Source organism: Ceratotherium simum, chromosome 3, assembly GCF_057802395.1.
Source record: "Ceratotherium simum simum isolate JZ-2026a chromosome 3, ASM5780239v1, whole genome shotgun sequence".
Classification (NCBI taxonomy): Eukaryota; Metazoa; Chordata; class Mammalia; order Perissodactyla; family Rhinocerotidae; genus Ceratotherium; species Ceratotherium simum.
Genome location: NC_141902.1, coordinates 18,040,186 through 18,060,480, shown reverse-complemented (window position 1 = coordinate 18,060,480; position 20,295 = coordinate 18,040,186). Strand labels below are relative to the sequence as shown.

Genomic DNA, 20,295 nt, shown 5'->3' with positions numbered 1-20,295 from the left:
CAAAAGTTTTATTTCAGGTGCTGGTTATTAGAAAGAAGGCTAATGTGAACTGGTCAGAAGTATGAATTGTGTAATGTCTTTAGAACATCCAATTTGGGGGTAACTTTTAATTGTGATATAATATTAAACTGTGACAAAAGTTATAAGAATAGTATAAGGAGCTCCTATATACTCCTTATCCAGATTTACCAATTGCTTATGTTTTGTGCCATTTGCCTTATCATTCTTTCTCCAGTCTTAGCCCAGTCAGCCTAAAACCACTAGGGATAAACCTGTAGTGTGATAAAGTTAGGTTTATTGACTCATTGCAATGAGAGAGATTGCAGACCAGAAGAACCACAGGGCTTCTCACCAAACAAAGAGTAAAATAAATTTCTTATAGGATTTTGGAGAAGGGTGGCATTTAGGTGAAATTTAAAGGAAGTAGTGTTTTGATGGGGTCAAAGCAAAGCCAAGGCTGTGTGTAAAGGAGTCAACATCAGGTCTGGACTACAAAGTGGACCTAGGGTGTTTAGTTGTTTTATGAATTCTTTTAAGAAATACCAATCTTGATGGCACGGGTGATTTTGTAAGGAAGAACCAGAAAATATTGAAGACTGGGAGTCAAAGTGATTCAAAAGACTTGGACTGTGACTTTTTCTGAAACCACAAAAGTGATCTATGAGAAAATCAATGTTTAAACCCAAAACAGTTCTTATAATCAATATGAAATATAAATTCTAAATTATAAGAAAGCATTGATGAAATTTGATAATAATCTTTGTTTTTTTGTCCTTCCTTTGATATTTACTATTCTGTATTATTTATTGTGCTCTTTCATTATTTTCATGTGAAGTGGCATAGTCACTCAGTTATGGGTTAGTCTGTTCCCACTGAGGACTCTGTGACCTTGGACAAGTGTTTTAACCTCTCTGAGCATTGGATTTGCAACTATAAAATGAGATTACATTCACCTAGTAGCATTGTTATGTTTATTCTTTTCCACTTAAATTCCAAGAGCTTACACATACATTATTGTACTTGAATCTCATAACATTTCAAGTAGGCTTTCTTATAGCCTTGGTAAAGTGAAACTTTGATGTTATTAAGATATTGTTCTTCCTTCATTTGATCTTTTAGCACTAGAGAACAGTTAGAGAAAGTTATATTTCAGTAATGAATATGAGTAATTTCATTTGTTAACTAGTAGGGAGTGAGGAGACAGACAGATCAGTGTCTTTCAGTATGTAAATGGTTGAGTACTGTGCTAGAAGATGTGATGTGGCAGTCAGATGCTTGCAGCTCTGTATACAATCCCTGCAAATGCACTAACCATAAATATAGCCTGATAAAGGGTTGTTTTGTAGGCTACTCAAATACAAATGGCATTGCTATTAATGTTGTGATTTTTTTCCCCCCTAGACAATGAACACTTCTTGGTAAAATTATGAACAAAAATAAAATACAGATTTCATTGACTTACATAGGAGTTGTAGTTTGGAAATACTCATTTTGTCCTAAAATAGCAAGAAAAAAAAAGAGTTGATATTTATGTGTAAACTGCCTGTAGGTTTCTAGGTTGATGTAATTATAAATAGGTTGTTTTTTTTTTTTTTTTTACCTAGTTGAATGTCCAGCTGGAAATTTGGAAGTCTAGAGTATTCTTTGCTGTATAGGTCTGTTTGGTGCATTGCAAGATATCCTGCAATCCTGGCCCTTTTCCACTAAATGCCAGTAGTCATCTTAATCTTTCTGACATCTGAAAAACATTCCCTCCGATTTTAACAATGTCTTCAGACTTTACCACCCTTATTGAGAACTATTGGTCCTAGATGTGTGAAAGATGAGGAAGTTAAGTACTAGAGTAAGAAATGATTATGCAACTTATTTGCAATTATGCGTTGACTAAATTTAATTAAAATGGATAACTTGAGATTTTTAAAATTAAGATGGCTGTATTGTATGTTTTTATTTTTCCTAGTAAAATGAATGAAAATAAACCTGGTGACTCACAGAATCTTGGTAAGTAACTGTATTTAAAATACTTTCAAATATGATTTAAAATATTAAGATATTTTACTCTCGGTTTTTTTATTACAATAAATCCTTTTAGAATGCTACTCAAACAATAGGAATGAATTCCCTGATCCATGCTTAGTTCATATATTCATATACTAAAGTATAATATTGTATGTATTCATTTCAACAAAAATCTACTATAAGAGGACAATTTGCCAAATTTTATTTGTATTCTCTATATGTATTTATCAGGTATGGTTTGTATCTGAATAAAATAGTGTTATTTATTTAATAAATATAATTTTTTCACCTTTTTGTGTGACTTTTTCTTACAAAAGGAAAAAATGCAGGTGAGAACAATTTAAACAATACACACAAGTTGAACATGAAAACACACAATGAAATTGCTCACAAAAGTCTCCTCTAATAGATGCAGACCTTTGCTTTTAGTTGTTTTCTTCATTTATTAGTTATAAACAGTATATATTGACTTGCTACTGTGGAAGATGAGAAATTTAAATTGTTACTTTATACTTTTCTGCCACTACCTCTCCCCTCACCTACCCTTTTTAAGATTTCTTTTTGGATTCCCTTTCAAGTTAAAGTGTTACACTTCTCTCTATCTTGACCATCACTTACAGAGAGTATCTGTTAACTCCACACCACGTTGGATGAGGAAATTGTGCTCTTAAACCTCTCTCTGTTTTGCTTTTCTGCTTTTGCCTATAGACTTACTAAATATAATGAAGTCAGAACAATTTTATTGGAATTTAAACGTTAAAATTAAACAACAACAAAATCCAAATAAAAAACAAAATCTGCTTATAAAATGCATGCCTGAAACCTAGTCTGTTTGCATCCAGAGTCTCCATACTGGGTGAAGGGAGGAGGGGAGCAAACGGAAAGCCACAGGTCCACAGCATATAGCAGATACAGTTCCATCCAGCGTTCGTCATGAGGACTCCTCTTCTGTTTCATTTGTTAGTGCCTTCAAGTAGATTCCGACTCGTAGCAGCCCTGTGTACAGCAGGGAGGAATCCTGTGCCATTGTCTTCACCATCCAGCGCTGTATCAGACAATTCTCTGCTGTATGCATAGGGGTTTCATGGCCAATTTTTTGGAAGTGAGTGGCCGGTTCTCCTTTCTAGTTTGCTTAGTCTGGAAGCTCCACTGAAACCTGTCCACCATGGGTGACCCTGCTTGGTATATGAAATAGCAGTGGCATAGCTTTCAGCATCACAGCAACATGCAACTGCCACAGTATGACAACTGACAGATGGGTGGTGTGGTTCCCTGACCAGAAACAAAGCTGGGCCTTAGCAGTGAGAGCTCCAAATCTTAACCACTAGACCGCCAGGGCTGGCTCTTCCGTAGTCTCAGCTAATGCCTTGTATTCCTCTTCCTCTTGATAACTGCATGCACACTTATAGCTAAAAGTATAGGCACTGGAGATGAAGGAGTTAAGGCGGGAGCTGCTGGTGTCAGATGTCCAATAAGCACATGGCAATTTGCTGGAGTTAATGTCAGTGACTTTGTATGGGAAAGGAAGGGGGGCTGAAATCTTTTAAAAGATTGGGGGAAGGGGCTTATAGTTATGGCTTATCTCATTAAACTGGAGTGAGGGAGGGCAAATATAGGGGGGAGATTTCACAGTATTAAATATTAGCTCATGCTGTTTCTTTCCAGTCCTGGAATCTATTTTGTGAGTAGCCTATTAACGAATATACTAGTACCTTTCAACACGTAACGTCCATTCTTGATTCCATGTATTAGTTAAGGTGAATAAGACTAGCTGCTGTAATAGGTAAACTCTCAAGTCTTAATGGTTTAACACAATAAAAGCTATTACTTGCTTATGTTGTAGTCTAGTGTGGATTGGTTAGGGGAAAGGGGATAGATAGGGAATTTCTGCTCCATGTAGTCATTTAGAGATTCAGGCTCCTTCCATCTCGTATTGATCTGCCTCCTTGAGATCCTCAGTGTTTTTTCTCTTCAGCTAGTGATCTTCTCATTGTTTTATTAATATGTTATTAGAAATTTTTTATACAAGTAAACATCTTAAGGTAGAAAAGATTGATAATTATAATGCTAACATTTATTTAGTTCTATCTATGTGCTGCACTCTTTTAATTATATTACTATATACTATCTCATTTAATCCTTATTAAGGTGTAGTTTGAGGTAGGTACTGTTGTTGTCCTCATTTTAAAGATGAGGAAACAGAGCCATAAAGTGTTTATGTGACCTGCCCAAGGTTACATAGCAAGAGCGTGGAGCTGAGTCTTAGCTCAGATCTCTCTGACTCTACAATTTACCTTTTTAAAATTATATTATTATTGTGGTAAAATTCACATAACATAAAATTCACCATTTTAACTATTTTGAAGCGTACAATTTGGTAGCATTTAGTACATTAACAGTGTTGTGCAACCATCACCACTATCTAGTTCCAAAACATTTTCATCACCTCCAAAGGAAACTCTGTACCCGTTAGGCAGTCACTTCTCATTTCCCTTGTCCTCAGCCCCTGGAAACCACCACTCTGCTTTTTGTCCGTCTCTGTGGAGTTACCTATTCTGGGTAATGTAATCTATTGTGAGCTTTTGTGCTTGGCTTTTTTCACTTAGTGTAATACTTCTGGGCTCCTCCATGTTGTAGCCTGTATCAGCACTTCATTCCTTTTTTTTTTTTTAATTAATTATTTTTTTCCCCCCAAACCCCAGTAGATAGTTGTATGTCATAGATGCACATCCTTCCAGCCGCTGTATGCGGGACGCAGCCCCAGCATGGCTGGAGAAGCCGTGCGTCGGCGCGTGCCTGGGATCCGAACCTGGGCCGCCAGCAGCAGAGCGCGGGCACCCAACCGCTAAGCCATGGGGCCAGCCCACTTCATTCCTTTTTATAGCTGAGTAGTAGTCCATTGTATGGATATACTGTATTTCTTTATCTCTTCATCCATTCATTGATGGACATGGGTTTGTTTTCACTTTTTGGCTGTTGTGAACAGTGCTGCTATGAACATTAGTGTACAAGTATTTGTTTGAACATCTGTTTTCAGTTCTTTGGCATATATACTTGAGTGGAATTGTTGTGTCATACAGTAGCTATGTTTAACTTTTTGAGGAACTGCCAGACTATTTTCCAAAGTGGCTATACCATTTTACATTTCCACCAGCAGTATATGAGGGTTTCGATTTCTCCAGATCCTTGCCAACATTTGTTATTATCTGACTTTTTTTTGTTGTTTTTTTTTGAGGCAGATCAGCCCTGAGCTAACATCCATGCCAATCCTCCTCTTTTTGCTGAGGAAGACTGGCCCTGAGCTAACATCTATTGCCAATCCTCCTCCTTTTTTTTTTCCCTTTTTCTCCCCAAAGCCCCAGTAGATAGTTGTATGTTATAGTTGCACATCCTGCTAGTTGCTGTATGTGGGACACCACCTCAGCATGGCCGGACAAGCAGTGTCTCGGTGCACGCCCACGATCCGAACCCGAGCCACCAGTAGCGGAGCGCGAGCACTTAACCGCTAAGCCACGGGGCCGGCCCTCTAACATTTTGATTAGAGCCATCCTAGTGGGTGTGAAGTGGTATCTCATTGTGGTTTTGATTTGCATTTCCCTGATGACTAATGATATTAGACATCTTTTAATGTGCCTATTGGCTATTTATGTATCTTTGGAGAAATGTCTATTCAGATCCATTGCCCCATTTTAAAATTGGGTTGTGTTTTTGTTATTGAGTTGTAAGACTTTCTTATACATTCTGGACACTAGACCCTTAACAGGTGTATGATTTCCAAATATATTCTCCCGTTCTGTAGATTGTCTTTTCACTCTCTTGATAGTGTCTCTTGATGCACAAAAGTTTTAAACTTGGATGAAGTCCAGTTTATCTTTTTTCTTTTATTACTTTTGCTTTTGGTGTCATGTCATATCTAAGAAACCATTGCCAAATCCAAGTTTATGAAGATTTACCTCTATGTTTTCTTCTAAGCATTTTATAGTTTTGGCTCCTACATTTAGGTCTTTAATTTGTTTTGAGTTAATTTTTGTATATGGTGTGAGATAGGGGTTCATTTTTTATTATCTTGCGTGTGGCTATCCAGGTGTCCCAGCACCATTTGTTGAAGAGACTATTCTTTCCCCATTGAATGGTCTTGGCGTCCTTGTTCAGAATTAATTGACTATAGATATATGGGTTTATTTCTGGACTCTTCTTTTCCATTGATATATATGTCTGTCCTTATGCCAGTACCACACTGTTTTGATTTCAGTAGCTTTGTCATAAGTTTTGAATCTTCTCTCTTTTTTTTCTAGGTCACTCTAGCTAAAGGTTTGTCAGTTTTGTTGACATTTTCAAAGAACCAATTTTGGTTTTTATTGATTCTATTTTTCTATTCTCTATTTCATTTATCTCTGCTCTAATCTTTATTACTGCCTTCCTTCTGCTAGCTTTGGGTTTAGCTTGCTCTTCTTTTTCTAGTTCTTTAAGGTTAAATTAAGTTAGTGATTTGGAATCTTTCTTTTTTCTTATGGGTTTGCACAAGCCTAAAGATCAACTGGAGGTGAAAGCTTAGGGTTTCTGGGGTCTTTTCTGAGCATGCATCCAGCCCTGGGCATGTGAGTGTGCTTCTAGCTTCCCTGGTGTGTGTGGGAGCTTTTCAAAGTCCTTATTCCCCCATGTATCCCCTTTTCCCAGCCTCCTCTTTCCTAGTTTTTTTGCTCTGTTACCTGCTTGTCCTTTCTGTTATCCTTTGCTCCAGGCTACTACAGCTAGTATATTTGTCTTAAATGCTTTTGGCAAACAGTCAGGCTCCAGCCCGGAGAAAGTTCTGAGGCAGGTGAAACAAAGGCAAGCATCTGAGTCCATCCCTCAGGGAGCCACCACACAGATCAAAACACACAATCACATTTCTTTGAGAACAAGGTCCATATTACCTCCTCTTGGACAATCCATACCAGGAACATGGGCCATCCTACCTAGGACTGTTGCCCAGCTAGAGAGTGGGGGGATGGTAGGTGAGTAAGTTAAAATGCCACAAAGCTCTCATCAAAATTTAGCAGCTTGTTTCCTTAAAGCATTCTGCTGATTGTTGTAAGGTTTTAAATTAGATTTCAGGGTTTCTGAAAAGTTGATTCTGACAGTTTTTGGCAGCTTAATTGTTGCTTTAGAGGAAAGATGGAGTTTTGAAGTGTTCTAATCTGTTATTTTCAGTGATGATACCCTACAAGTTGCCATTTTAATGACATAGTGGAATTCATCATTAAAGATTAATGAAAAAAATTTCAAGTCACATTATTGTTTTAGAAGTAGATATTGGAAATTCTAAGTTACTGATAAACAATACAATGTGATTTGCTCTCAGAAAGAATTGAACACATCAATTGAGAGATGCGCCGATTCCATAGGTTCTTTTTGAAAAATTTAAAAAAATTTTTTTGTATCTATTTACTTTTTTCACTGTTAGCTTGTGTTTTCTGTCGGAAAAATGATGACTGTCCTAATAAATATGGAGAAAAGAAAACTAATGAGAAATGGAATCTCACTGTACATTACTATTGTTTGGTGAGTATAATTTATAATTAAATCCTAGAAATTTGATATTCTTCTAAAGAAGAGAATTAGATCCTGATGGCTGGTTTCTGAGAATTGGATAAGTCATTTAACTTCTCTGGATCTCATTTTGCCTATATGTAAAAATAAGATTTTTTATTTATCAAATTCTAAGATTCTGAAATTACTTGGTATGTATAAAGACCTGTCATCATTACCTGTTTATTTTTGTCTAACCCTTTAGGGCCTAAGTGAAAAAAAGGAGAAAATGGTTAGATCTCCAGGGGAGTTTGTTCTTATTACCACTTTCTTGTTTCCATTGTTGCTAGTGATAAATCTCAGAAAAGGCTAGTTTGAAGGTTCAGGGAGTAGAAGAAAAGTATTTTATTTCACAGAGAACCTGGAAAGAAAAGTTCTGACTAAAGACAAATATTTGTGGGAAAGGGAATAGACTAATATGGGTCGCTCAGAAGATAGAAGAAGTGATTTTAGACTGAGAATTAGTCTCTCTTTTGTTCCCCCTTAACTCCACCAACTTCTCACATCACTGAATCTGTGCCCTAAGGCATCAGTGGCACCATCACGGCGTTAGCATGCTAAGGTTGCATTAGTACACACAATATTTCTTGATATTCTCTTAGTTACGTAGTACCGCTTAACGAATTATCCTGAAATTTAGCAGCTTAAACAACATTCATTATCTCAAACAGTTTCTGAAGGTCAGGAATCTGGTATTGGCTGAGCTGGGTTGTTCTGGCTCAGGGTCTCTCATGTGGTAGCAATTGAGATGTTAGCTAGGGTTCAGTCATCTGAAGGCTTGACTGGGTTTGGAGGATCTACCTCTGATGGCTCATTCACATGGCTTTTGGCCTCAGTTCCTCCTACCTGTTGGCAGGAGGCCTCATTCGTTACTTCCTGTACACCTCTGTAAGGCTGCTCACAGCATGGCATCTGGCTTCTCCCAGAGCAAATGATGAAACAAAGAGAGAGAGAAACCAAGACGGAACCATATGACCTAGTCTTCACAGTCACATACCAGTGTCACTTTTGCTTTATTCTGTTTGTTAGAAGTGAGTCATTAAGTCTAGCCCACACTCCAGGGGAAGGGAATTAGGCCCCACCTCTTAAAGAAGGAGTATCAATAAATTTGTGGACAAATTTTTATACCCACCACAGCATCCATGTTAAAACTCTTTAGATAGCTTCATTGAGAAGCCATCTAACATATTCCTTGGTGGTTCTCTAAGACTACAGTTTTATGTCTCAGGTACCCTGTGGGTTAAATAGACTTATAGACTGGTCTAGGAACCAAATTACTTTGTACCAAGACTTAAGGGAACATGAAGTTAGCATTCTATATTTGTAAGTTGGAATCTGTTATATTTTGCATCACAAAAAAAAAAAAACCTTTTCATTTTTCTAAGTTTATTTTACTTTTTATGCAGTAGAATTAGGAGAGCTATTTTATTAGTCCGCGGGTTATTTTTTCATAACTAATTTTTAAGTAATATATATCACTTTTGGTCTTCTTTAGGATGTATTATACTGATTAAAATAAGCGTCTTCTCTAATCACAAATTGGAAGTATTTTTGAATTATTTAATATATTTAAGTTGATCATATCAAAATTTCCCTTATATTGTCTTATTTTATTAATGAGTATAATAATTTGAAAACATACTGACCCTAGGCTCAGCACTTAAAAGATTCTATTTCATTGTGAACAGGCAAGTATAGTAATGTTACAGATGGTAATGGAATGTTAGAGCTGAAAGAGACTTAGACACAATCTAGCCCCGTGTTATCATTTTTGTGTTTAAGGTCGGAGACATTAAATTACTTGCCTAGGGTTCCAGAAACTTGGACACAGAGCCTGGTTTGCAAGTCATGATTTCTTACTCACAATTCTGTGCTTTTTCTTGATTCATGCACTCTTAACATATTTAAATTGAAGTTAAAATCAAATTTAAAAAAATTTAAACATTTATGTTAACTGCAATTTAATGTTTCCCTGTAAAAATGCCTTTTATGATTCAGAATCCAGCTAGATTTAAAGTTAGCCTGAAAATCACCGATAATGTGAATTATCTCCATTGTATTTACTGTTTTGCACCTTTCAGTGTTTACCACTTTTTTTTTCTAAAACTTAATTATAGGTGTTTTTTGTTTTCCTGCCTTCCTTTTTCTGTTATTTCCTGGAATACTTTCAGAAACCAGTTTGGTTATATGAACTGTTAATGCACAGTGTCTTCCAAATCAAAGAATATGAGTAGCCTCTTACTCTGACCATGAAAAATAACTATTGTAGATAAAAGGTGCTTGAAATCTAAATTATTTTATGTCCATTTTTTATTGGAATATTATAGATATGTAGTTTTTATTCCAAACTAGTTTCTTAGAGTTTATTTTCTAATTGAGAATATGTTCATAGTTGATGTCAAGTGGAATTTGGCAGAGAGGTAAAGAAGAAGAAGGAGTTTATGGTTTTCTAATAGAAGACATCAGGAAAGAAGTGAATAGGGCTTCTAAACTGGTAAGTAAATTATTTTACTCATTACACTAAATGCCATAAATATTGTCAATACTAGGGACGCCTTTTTCCATCAGTTTCTCTACTAGAAATTTATGACTGATTCTGTGTTCCAATGCTTATTTTTGTCAAATACAATAAATTTTAGAAGAACATTTTGTATTTTTGCAAATGAAAGAGTTTAACTGACCCTGGATAATATATGTGACAATACTGATTTTACTTCCTTATGTTATTCCAACCTATCCATGATTTCACTCACTTTTACCATCAGAATTATGACCATACTTCCACTCTGCTGTTCTTCAAACCTTCAATCCTGAGTCAACCTAACTGTTCACTTTTCATTCTTATATGGGTTGGAATGATGGGTTGAAGTGGATATTACACAACTATACAGACCAGTAAATTATGATCTCCACACCCTTTATGGCCCTTCTGTGGCATCGTGTGCTTGTGTTCAGTGCCTTCTTGTTCTCCAAGATAAGTACAGGCCTACCTAGTTTTATTGCATTTCGCTTTATTGCACTTCACAAATACAGTGTTTTTTTACAAATTGAGTGTTTGTGGCAACCCTGCGTTGAGCAAGTCTATTGGTGCCATTTTTCCAACAGCATTTGCATTTTTTAGCAATAAGATATTTTTTAATTAAGGTGTGTACATTGTTTTTTTAGACATAATGCTATTGCACAGTTAATAGACTACGCTATCGTCTAAATATAACGTTTATGTGCACTGGGAAACCAAAAATTTGTGTGAATCGTTTTATTGCAATATTTGCTTTATTGTGGTGGTCTGGAACCGAACCCACACTATCTCCGAGGTATGCCTGTATTCTAAACTTTAACCCCTCATTCATTCAATGATAATTTGTGAATCTTCTGTGTGATAGCTACTATATTATGTGCCGGGAAAGGACTGTGGGTCTCCATGTGGTATAGAGTTAGAGAATAAGAAGGTTGGAAGCATAGGAGTTCTGTTCAGAGAATTTGATACTGGAATTGATGATTTCCATGGTGGAGCAGTTTTGGGTGATGATAGGATTCATCATTACACAAGAGTGGACACGAAGGGCATTGACACAGTATAGTTTAGGAAGTCCAAGAAAGGTTGTTTCATCAATGCAGAAGTTGTTTAGAATGATAGCAAGAATTAAAATACAAAGAAAGGTGCCAAAGTCTGGAGGAGGGGTGGTGACCTGGAAGTTAGCAGGTGGCAGAGGGTAAATGTCCTTAGGCTCAAAGGACCAGATTTTTTTAAGTATGAAGATAGAGTGGTGACCTACAGTCTACGACAGAAAAGTAAAATAATGTTCTATTTGTCCACCTTCCTGTCTCTGTCCGTATCCCACTCCCACCCCTTGCCAAGTCTGGAAATTAAGGAAGATGGGAAAATAAGCAGCTTCATCAAGCAATTCTCTAAGGGAAGCATGTAGAGACCTTTATTTTAGTTGAGGCAAAGAAATGGAGGCAGTTATCTTTGAAGATGTTGAGGATGCAGGACTGGATGGTAAAATAGAGGCTCTGGGGCACAAGGGAAAACCTTGGGAGAAAGGTTAGCTGTAGCATTTATCTAAGGGCCATGTGACAGTGTTAGTATCAGAATTCCTCCACCTCCTAATGATGGTGAACTTGTGAAAGATGGCTTCTAAAGGTCCCCTTATGGTTTGGAAATACCTGTTTTCTTAAAGCATCTGAATCTTTTCTGAGTATATTATGAACCTTTGAGAGTATCTTGATCCTGAAGAGGTATCTCCATTTTTGACCTTAAACTAGAATTCCATCTGTCAGTGGGAGACCCTCCTGTTGACAAGGTGTTCTCTCTAACGGGGTGGTGCTTTAGGAGTCAGCAGTAAGACTGTATAATCCCTCCGTCAGTGACTATTATAGTGGCCATCTCAAGGGTTCCAAGATGTTTTAAGTACTGTTCTGTATTTTAGTAATGATTGGTTCATCTAATAGTCTTTCTGTTTATATACCACTGTTATATTTCAGTTAGTGGCAGTGGTGTTGTATTTGTTTCCTAGGGCTGCCGTAATAAATTACCACAAACTGGGTCACTTAAAACAAATTTATTCTCTCTCAATTCTGGAGACCAGAAGTTTCAATTCAGGCTGTCAGAAGGATTGATTCCTTCTGGGAGCTCTCAGGGAGAATTCATTCCATGCTTCTCCCCGAGCTTCTGGTAGCTGCTGGCAACCTTTGGCATTCCTTGGTTTGTGGCAGCATAACTCCAGTCATTGCTTCCTTTTTCACATGGCCTTCCCGTCTGCCTTTTTCACATGGCCTTCCCGTCTGTGTGTCTGTGTCTTGAATCTCCCTCTCCTTTCACTTACAAAGGACATCAGTCATTTGATTTAGAGACCACCCCAAATCCAGGATGATCTCGTCTTGAGATCTTTAACTTACTTATATCTACAAAGATCTGATTTCCAAATAAGATCACATTCATAGGAATTCGGAATTAGGACTTGAACATATCTTTTTGAGCATCACTATTTAACCTAGTTTGGGTATCTAACACTTTTTCATTTGTTTAGGATAGAGTGATCCTAGCCAATTTTTTACAGATCGATTTTTAGTATAGTTTTGCTGTTCTCCTTGGTGAATATTTCCTAATTTATGTGTTTTCTATTGAGATTTGAATGAGACTTTCATGTATACCCATTATGTTTACAAACCCTTCAGTTTAAAATATTTTAGCAGGTAAGAAGGAAAAGAAACTTATCAGTCTCATCCACATGTTAGGTTACAGATGTTTCCTTTATCAGAAATTCTTATAGGGGTGAATCTTTAGTGTCTTTAGACTGTTTCTGGGTAGAACCGTTTTTTCAGGAAATTTCTTTAATATACCATCATCACAGCTGTTGTATGATGAAAATAATTTTCAGACTCCCCACAAGGAATATTCATTTGTACCTTGGTCATATTTTATACTCAATTTTTTGTATGTAGTGACCCCTATTTTCATATTTTCTTTTAGAAATGCTGTGTTTGCAAGAAAACTGGTGCTTCAATTGGATGTGTTGCACCTCGATGTAAACGAAGTTATCATTTCCCATGTGGACTTCAGAGAGAATGTATTTTCCAATTCACTGGCAATTTTGCGTGAGTTAATTAACTATTGAATATGAAAGATGAGTGTTAAAGAAAATTGGAAAATGGATATGGCTATCTCAGTGATATAATACCTTTGTAAAATTTCTTTTCAAAGCTGCACTGAGTTTATACGTATACATTATATATATATATAATTTCTCCCCTCCTTTTTTATGGAATCATTTCTGTCTGCAGAGTCTTGAGAATTGCCATGTCTGGAATGGGCTTAATGATTAGTATTCACCTTCAGCTTTCAGCTCTAGAATATAATATGGAACTGTTAATTTATTCATATTCAGTGAAAATTTCCACCTTACGAAATTCTAGATTTTTATGTCACTCTTTAGATTTAATAGTCCACTTTTCTTTCACAGGGCCATATATATTTCTCATTGAGTAAATTGAAGGCATGTAAGTTGGTGGAGTCCAAAAAATAAATAGTATGCCCTAGGATACCCCTGAAAATATTTACTTCTCAAGTCCAGCTTTAAACATCAAGATTTTATGAATTTTGGTATCGTAGTCCCCCCTTATCCATAAGGGATACATTCCAAGACCCCTGGTGGATGCCTGAAACCGTGGGTAGTACCAAACCCTAGATATACTATGTTTTTTCCTATATATATATACCTATGATAAAGTTTAATTTATGATTTAGGCACAGTAATAGATTAACAACAATAACTAATAAAAAAGAACAATTATAACAATAGACTGTAATAAAAGTTATATGAATGTGGTCTCTCTCTCAAAATATCTTATTGTACTTTAATTACCCTTCTTCTTCTTGTGATGATGTGAGATAATAAAATGCTTACATGATGAGATGAAGTGAGGTGAATGATGTAGGCAGTGTGATATAGTGTTAGGCTGCTATTGACCTTCTGACCATATGTCAGAAGGGGGTTTATCTGCTTTAAGATCACAGTTGACCGTGGGTAACTGAAACCGTGGAAAGCAAAACTGTGGGTAAGGGGAGGGTCTACTGTATTTGGTATCAGGAATGTTCTATTTATTTTAGTCTTTGTGTTCTTGAACTATTTAATGGATTGTTACCATGCACAAAAATGAAAGTTTAGAAATACAAAAGAAATTTAGTGGATTAGAAGTTATTATTTGTATTTTATTTGTTACATGATTAAAATATTTATTTTTAAGTTCTTTCTTTAATTTTATACAGTGTTGAGTACAATGGTGTATATACTCTGTTGCTAACAATATTACATAGGATTCTCAACGTAATATTAGTTACTGAAATTCTGTAAAGTAAGTCTCACCACCAAAAGTTCACATTTTGCAAGTCCAGCTCTCCTTGATCATAGATTGTAAGACTGATTTATAATGCCAAGGTTCCAGTCTATAGTAGGTTAATTATGAAAGAGATACAAATGAATTTTCTCTTACAAATGTGAATTGTAATGCTAGTCTATTTGTGCTTTGTCATTTATTAGATGTTGTTTTTAAATAATTTGCCTTTTTAGATCGTTTTGTTGGAACCATCGACCTGTTCAAATAATTACATCTAGTAATTATAAAGACTCTTTACCATGCACCATTTGCCTGGAATTTATTGAGCCTGTTCCAACGTATAGCATATTACGAAGTCCTTGTTGTAAGAATGCTTGGTTTCATAGAGACTGTTTACAGGTAAGATGTTTTGTAAGCTTTTTCTGATATGAAGTTTGTTGCTTGCTGATTTGAAATTTTATTTATTTATTTTTGCTGAGGAAGATTTGCCCTGAGCTAACATCTGTTGCCAATCTTACTCTTTTTGCTTGAGGAAGCAACATCTGTGCCAGTCTTCCTCTATTTTATATGTGGGTCACCGCCCACGAGTGGTATAAGTCTGTACCCGGGAACCGAACCCGGGCTGCCAAAGTGGAGTGCACCAAACCTAACCACTAGGCAACGGGACCGGCCCCTGATTTAAATTTTAAATTGGGAAGAATTGACGTGTATATTTTAGCTCTTACTACTTGTAACTTTTTAAAACAGCTTTATTGAAGCATACTTTACATATAACATTCACCATGTTGAAGTGTACAATTAATATTTTAATAAATACTTTAGATACTAACTTTTAATATATATACACACTTAAAAAATTTTGTTGGTTTTATCTAAGGATTTTGTTTGTATTTCACAATGAATAAAACACAGATTTTAATTCCCAAGTTCATTTACATATTTAAGCTTAGAAAACCAAGATATGTGAAATGATAATTTAACTGTAAGCTAAGGTATTTAAATGTTAACAAGCTTTTTTTTTTAACTACAGTAAACACTTTATCATAACTTCTTGACAGGGAAGTGATTACTGTCTAATGAATTAAAAGTATTAGTTCTTTGAGAGCCACCTTGTATGTCAAATCTAATGGCAAGTTTTCAAGTAAATGAAATATAAAACACATGAAGTTAAACAAGATTTAATATTTCTTTGATTCAGAAGGTACTTGAAAATTTTTTAAAGATCCCAGTTATTGATAACATCACGTGTAGTATACATGTGTGAAAGTTCCAACTGATAGACAGTTGTCATTAATAGGATGCCAAAGTAACAAAGGATTTATTTAAGTTTAATACTGGTATATAAAACCTGGCTTTTATTGTTTTTTAGTAAAATGAAATGTTATTATTGATTACAAATTATTCAGAAAAATATGTTTTAAAGTTAGGAAATGTTGTAAATCCTCTTATATTTCAATAAAGTCATAAAAGTACTAACAATAGTCAAAGTAGTAAAGCTTGATTACTTTCTGTTCTTTTGTGTGAGCCTTGAACTTTTATATTTAGGATTAGTCAGTTAAAATGGCAGGATGGAGCCTTTGTTGTTGGGTAAATGTTAGAAATTCTGTTAATTCTTATAAAGAAGTCTTTGTAAAAGGATCCGGAGAGTGCAGTTTGTAAACATCATGAAGTGTTATCTTTACCTATTGAGGAAGAAGTTCACATTATATGAGAATCTTAAAAAAGTAATTTATCTAAAGTAAGCATTTGTATTTGAATAAATGTAATTGCTACCAAATGTATCATATTGTTAATTTTATAACAAGTATATTTTTTTCAAGATGAATAAGATTTGCCTCATTTATGTGTTAATAATGAAACAGAGAGGTTCTCAAACTTAACCTAGTATTCATAGGGCTTTTTGTGAACACTCTGAAAATATCAAGTTTCTAATTCAGTCATTAAAAAGTAGAAATAATATTTCTAACAAAAATGTAGGTCTGCTTTATGCAAATAACATATAAAATCACAGCCATATGGACACCTATGGTACAAATATTAATAAGCAGTTGTTACATGATTAGAACACACCAAGACGAAGCTAATTCTTGAGTCATGTTCTCTAAAGGAGCTTCAGTGGCTTTTCCACTCAGGTACTAGAGTCTTAACTGAAATAGTAAATGGAGTCTACGCTGTCTGGATAGCTGTAACAATACTTGAAGAAATTTTTTTAAATCTCTGAACTTCATTAATATAAGAGTCAAAGGAAGAAAAAACCTATGCAATAGAATGAGAATTGTATGCAGTTAAGCATATTCATTATTTGTTACTGCTACAAATGCTATGTTGGGATTTTGTAAGGAGAGACTACAGATTAATATCAATGAAACTGATGGAAACTTCACTCTGTGTATGTAGAGAATTGTCAGTATTCTTGTTCAGGTTGGATTTCTCCATCGTTGCTATAAGTCTTGTTGGTAACTTCCATATGTCCTATGTTGTTTTTTTCCCTCTATTCTAGACCCTTCCTTGTATCATATCCTGTATTCACTAAGATCTTGGTATCGGGGTACAAATGCGTGAAGATCCTTTAGGTTCAGGGGTTTCAATAACTTGTTGCTTCCCTTGCACGTGCTATGTGTATATGCCCTTGCTAGTTGTTTGAACCTGGATTCCTCTTTGTTCACTTCTTCACCATCCACAAATCATTCCCCAAGTCTGTCAGGTCTATCTAACCAATATTTTGTGGGTATCCTTTTTTGTTACTACCCTGTGCTTTAAACCCTACGTGATTTAACTTGAAACACTTTTTTTTTTTTTTAACTAGACTTTTGCAGGAGCCTACTAAGCTGGTCTTTCTCCTGCATGCTTTATTCCCTGTCAATTCTTCACACTGTTGGCTTTGATTTACCTGTCTATCCTCATTACTTGGTTCAGTATGGCCGCCATGTAATCCCCAAGTATATTATCATTAGTTCCCTAATCACAGGTGCTCTTTCCACTGAGACTTGATATGTGCTATTCCTTATCCTTGTGATGTCTTTTGTCCTATTTTCCTGGCAAACCCCTATTGCTTCTTCCAAACTTAGCTTTGACCTCACCATACCTGTGATGTTTTTGTCAGGCTCTTATACAGACTTAGATACTTATTCCTCTCTCTTCCATGAAGAGACTTTTTAAAGGCTTTATAAAAACACTTGTACGGGCCAGCCCAGTGGCGCAAGTGGTTAAGTGCGCACGCTCTGCTGCGGCGGCCCAGGGTTCGCCAGTTCGGATCCCGGGCGCACACCAACGCACCGCTTGGCAAGCCATGCTGTGGCGGCATCCCGTATAAAGTGGAGGAAGATGGGCACGGATGTTAGCCTAGTGCCAGTCTTCCTCAGCAGAAAAAGAGGAGGATTGGCAGTTGTTAGCACAGGGCTGATCTCCTCACAAAAAAAAAAAAAAAAAACACTTTTACGCTGTATTATATTGTATACCTGTGTGCCTACTCGCAAGGATTTCTTGAAGTAGGGTCTAAGTCATTTTATGTTGCTATTTTTGGTACATAGCATATTGTTTAGCACCTATATAGTAGGGGTTACATGTTTGTTAAATGAATGTGTACTACACATTTTTTTTATTGGGGATGGTCTACTCTTTCTAGTAGGCTTATAATTTCCTGTCTCCTCTAAGTACCTCTGCCTGCTGCTTCTGTATTTGTTATTTGCTGAAGCGGTGAGAATAGATTTTATACTTTGACCCTCTTAGGAAGAAAACTAACTTAGAGATTGAGTTAAAAACAGAACCAGGGATGCTGTATATGTAACACTTATTTAAACATCCTTCCTAGATGAAGTAGCTCAAGATTTTTACTGTGTTATTCACAAAGAGTGATGGACAACACAATATTTGGGGACAGAAATGACATTAGATATCAAAGGTTGAAAAAAATATATGGGTGATAGATGTAAAGCTAAAAACAGGCAATTTATTAGCTTACTTTTTTTTTTTGACCATTAGGAAAAAAGATCTCCAAATTTTAGCAGTGGGATAACTTAGTTTATCAAAATTTGAGAACTACTAGCATAGAGAATGTTTTCACAATAAATTAAGTGAAAAATAGCACATGTTCTGTTAACTCTATAATTCATAACCTGATAATCTGTTAAATTGTTAACAACAGATTTTCTGTTTTCCACTATAGGTTCAAGCAATAAATGCAGGAGTGTTTTTCTTTAGGTGCACAATATGCAATAATAGTGATATATTTCAGAAAGAAATGTTGAGAATGGGAATTCATATTCCTGAAAAGTGAGTAACATTTAGTTTTTTAACAAAAAGGTGTTTTAAATGTAGGATTTAATAACAGTAGAATTTATCATTTCTGTCTGATTAAGTGATCGTGGACAAGTAGCCATTTCAAATGGGGAAATGTAAAGCCGTCCCGCCGCCTCCCCCTTTTCCTCTCCAGGTTGCTAGTTCTTGAGGGCAGGGACTGTGACTTCAGTGTCTCATTAGTTAATAAACACCTCAGTCGTTACTATATAAATTGATTGATTTATACACAAGTATAAGAGACTTCCAAATGGTATGTATGAATTATCTAAGAGAACCAAGTTGTGGTTTAAAATGTATGAGAAGAATTTTCTTAATACTTAAAGATGAGGAATCCAGAAATGATACTAAACTTTAAATTAAAAAATTGGAAGTAAAATATTAGGAAAAATTTTAGAAAATTTCTGCTTAATTTTTCATTTAGCGTTTGAAAATTCACTGAGACTAATTATCTGTAGGATAAAATGACACTAATGGATTTATATCTTGAAGAGAATGATTACTTCTAAAAAGAACAAGTTTTATCCTTGTTCCTAAGTATGAGAGAAGTTTTTATTTTTAGATTCATTACCAATCCTTTTATGTAACATTTTAGGTCAAAGTATATTTTATATCCTGCTTCAATTACAGAGACGCATCTTGGGAATTAGAGGAAAATGCTTATCAAGAGCTTCTGCAGCACTATGAGCATTGCGATGTCCGAAGATGTCGTTGCAAAGAAGGGCGAGACTATAATGTGCCTGATAGGTATACCGGGCAGTTTGTTTGTGCTGAGTGTCCTTATTTAAACCTTCAGCTGAGAAAGTAGGTTTTCTAGCTAGTAAAATGTACTGTTGCTCTTGGATGTTTGAAGTTTTAACTTGAGATGAGGTATATTTATTAAATGTATATTTACATCTATTGACAGAGAAATTACTGCAGTCAGCATAGTTGTACCTTATTTTTGTGGTGTATTTTCATGAGGCTCCATTTTCTAGAGCTATACTGTCCTATGTGGTAGCCACTAGCCCCACATGGCTACTGAGCACTTGAAATATGGCTATTCTAAATTGAGAGGTGTTGTAAAATACACACCAAAGATTTAGACTATATCTTAGTTTGCTAGGGTTTCCATAACAAAATACCACAAACTGTGTGGCTTAAACAACAGAAATTTGTTTTCGCACCATCCTAGAGGCTAGAAGTCCAAGATAAAGGTATTCGCAGGTTTGATTTCTTCCAAGGCCTCTCTCCTTGGCTTGCATGTGGCTCCCTTCTAGCTGTGTCCTCACATGATTGTCCCTCTGTCTGCATCCTGATCTGCTTTTCTTATAGGGACACCAGTCATAGTGGATTAGGACCTATCCATATGACCTCATTTTATCTTAATTATCTCTTTAAATTATCTTAATTATCTCTTTAATTATCTCATTTATCTTAATTATCTCTTTCAAGGCCCTGAGGTACTGGGTGTTAGGACTTCAACATATGAATTTTGGGGGACACAATTCAGCCCATAGCAGTAAGAAAAAAAGAACTTAATAAAATATCCTGTTAATAATTTTTTATATTAATTACATGTTGAACAAAATG

The 20,295-nt window shown here is 35.6% G+C and overlaps 1 protein-coding gene across 2 annotated transcripts in view; it reads left to right on the top strand.

Moving 5' to 3' along the window:
- G2E3 (G2/M-phase specific E3 ubiquitin protein ligase) overlaps positions 1-20,295 on the top strand; it is a 50,417-nt gene that overhangs the window by 11,425 nt on the left and 18,697 nt on the right. Inside the window, exons 2-8 of one of the 2 annotated variants that reach the window (XM_004421148.3) lie at positions 1,961-2,001; positions 7,466-7,563; positions 9,983-10,084; positions 13,064-13,188; positions 14,661-14,826; positions 18,593-18,699; positions 19,354-19,470. In XM_004421148.3, the coding sequence (XP_004421205.1) occupies positions 1,965-2,001; positions 7,466-7,563; positions 9,983-10,084; positions 13,064-13,188; positions 14,661-14,826; positions 18,593-18,699; positions 19,354-19,470 (752 nt within the window). In that variant the 5' untranslated portion in view covers positions 1,961-1,964. The remainder of the gene's footprint in view (positions 1-1,960; positions 2,002-7,465; positions 7,564-9,982; positions 10,085-13,063; positions 13,189-14,660; positions 14,827-18,592; positions 18,700-19,353; positions 19,471-20,295) is intronic. The other variant, XM_087423065.1, reaches the window with a different exon arrangement.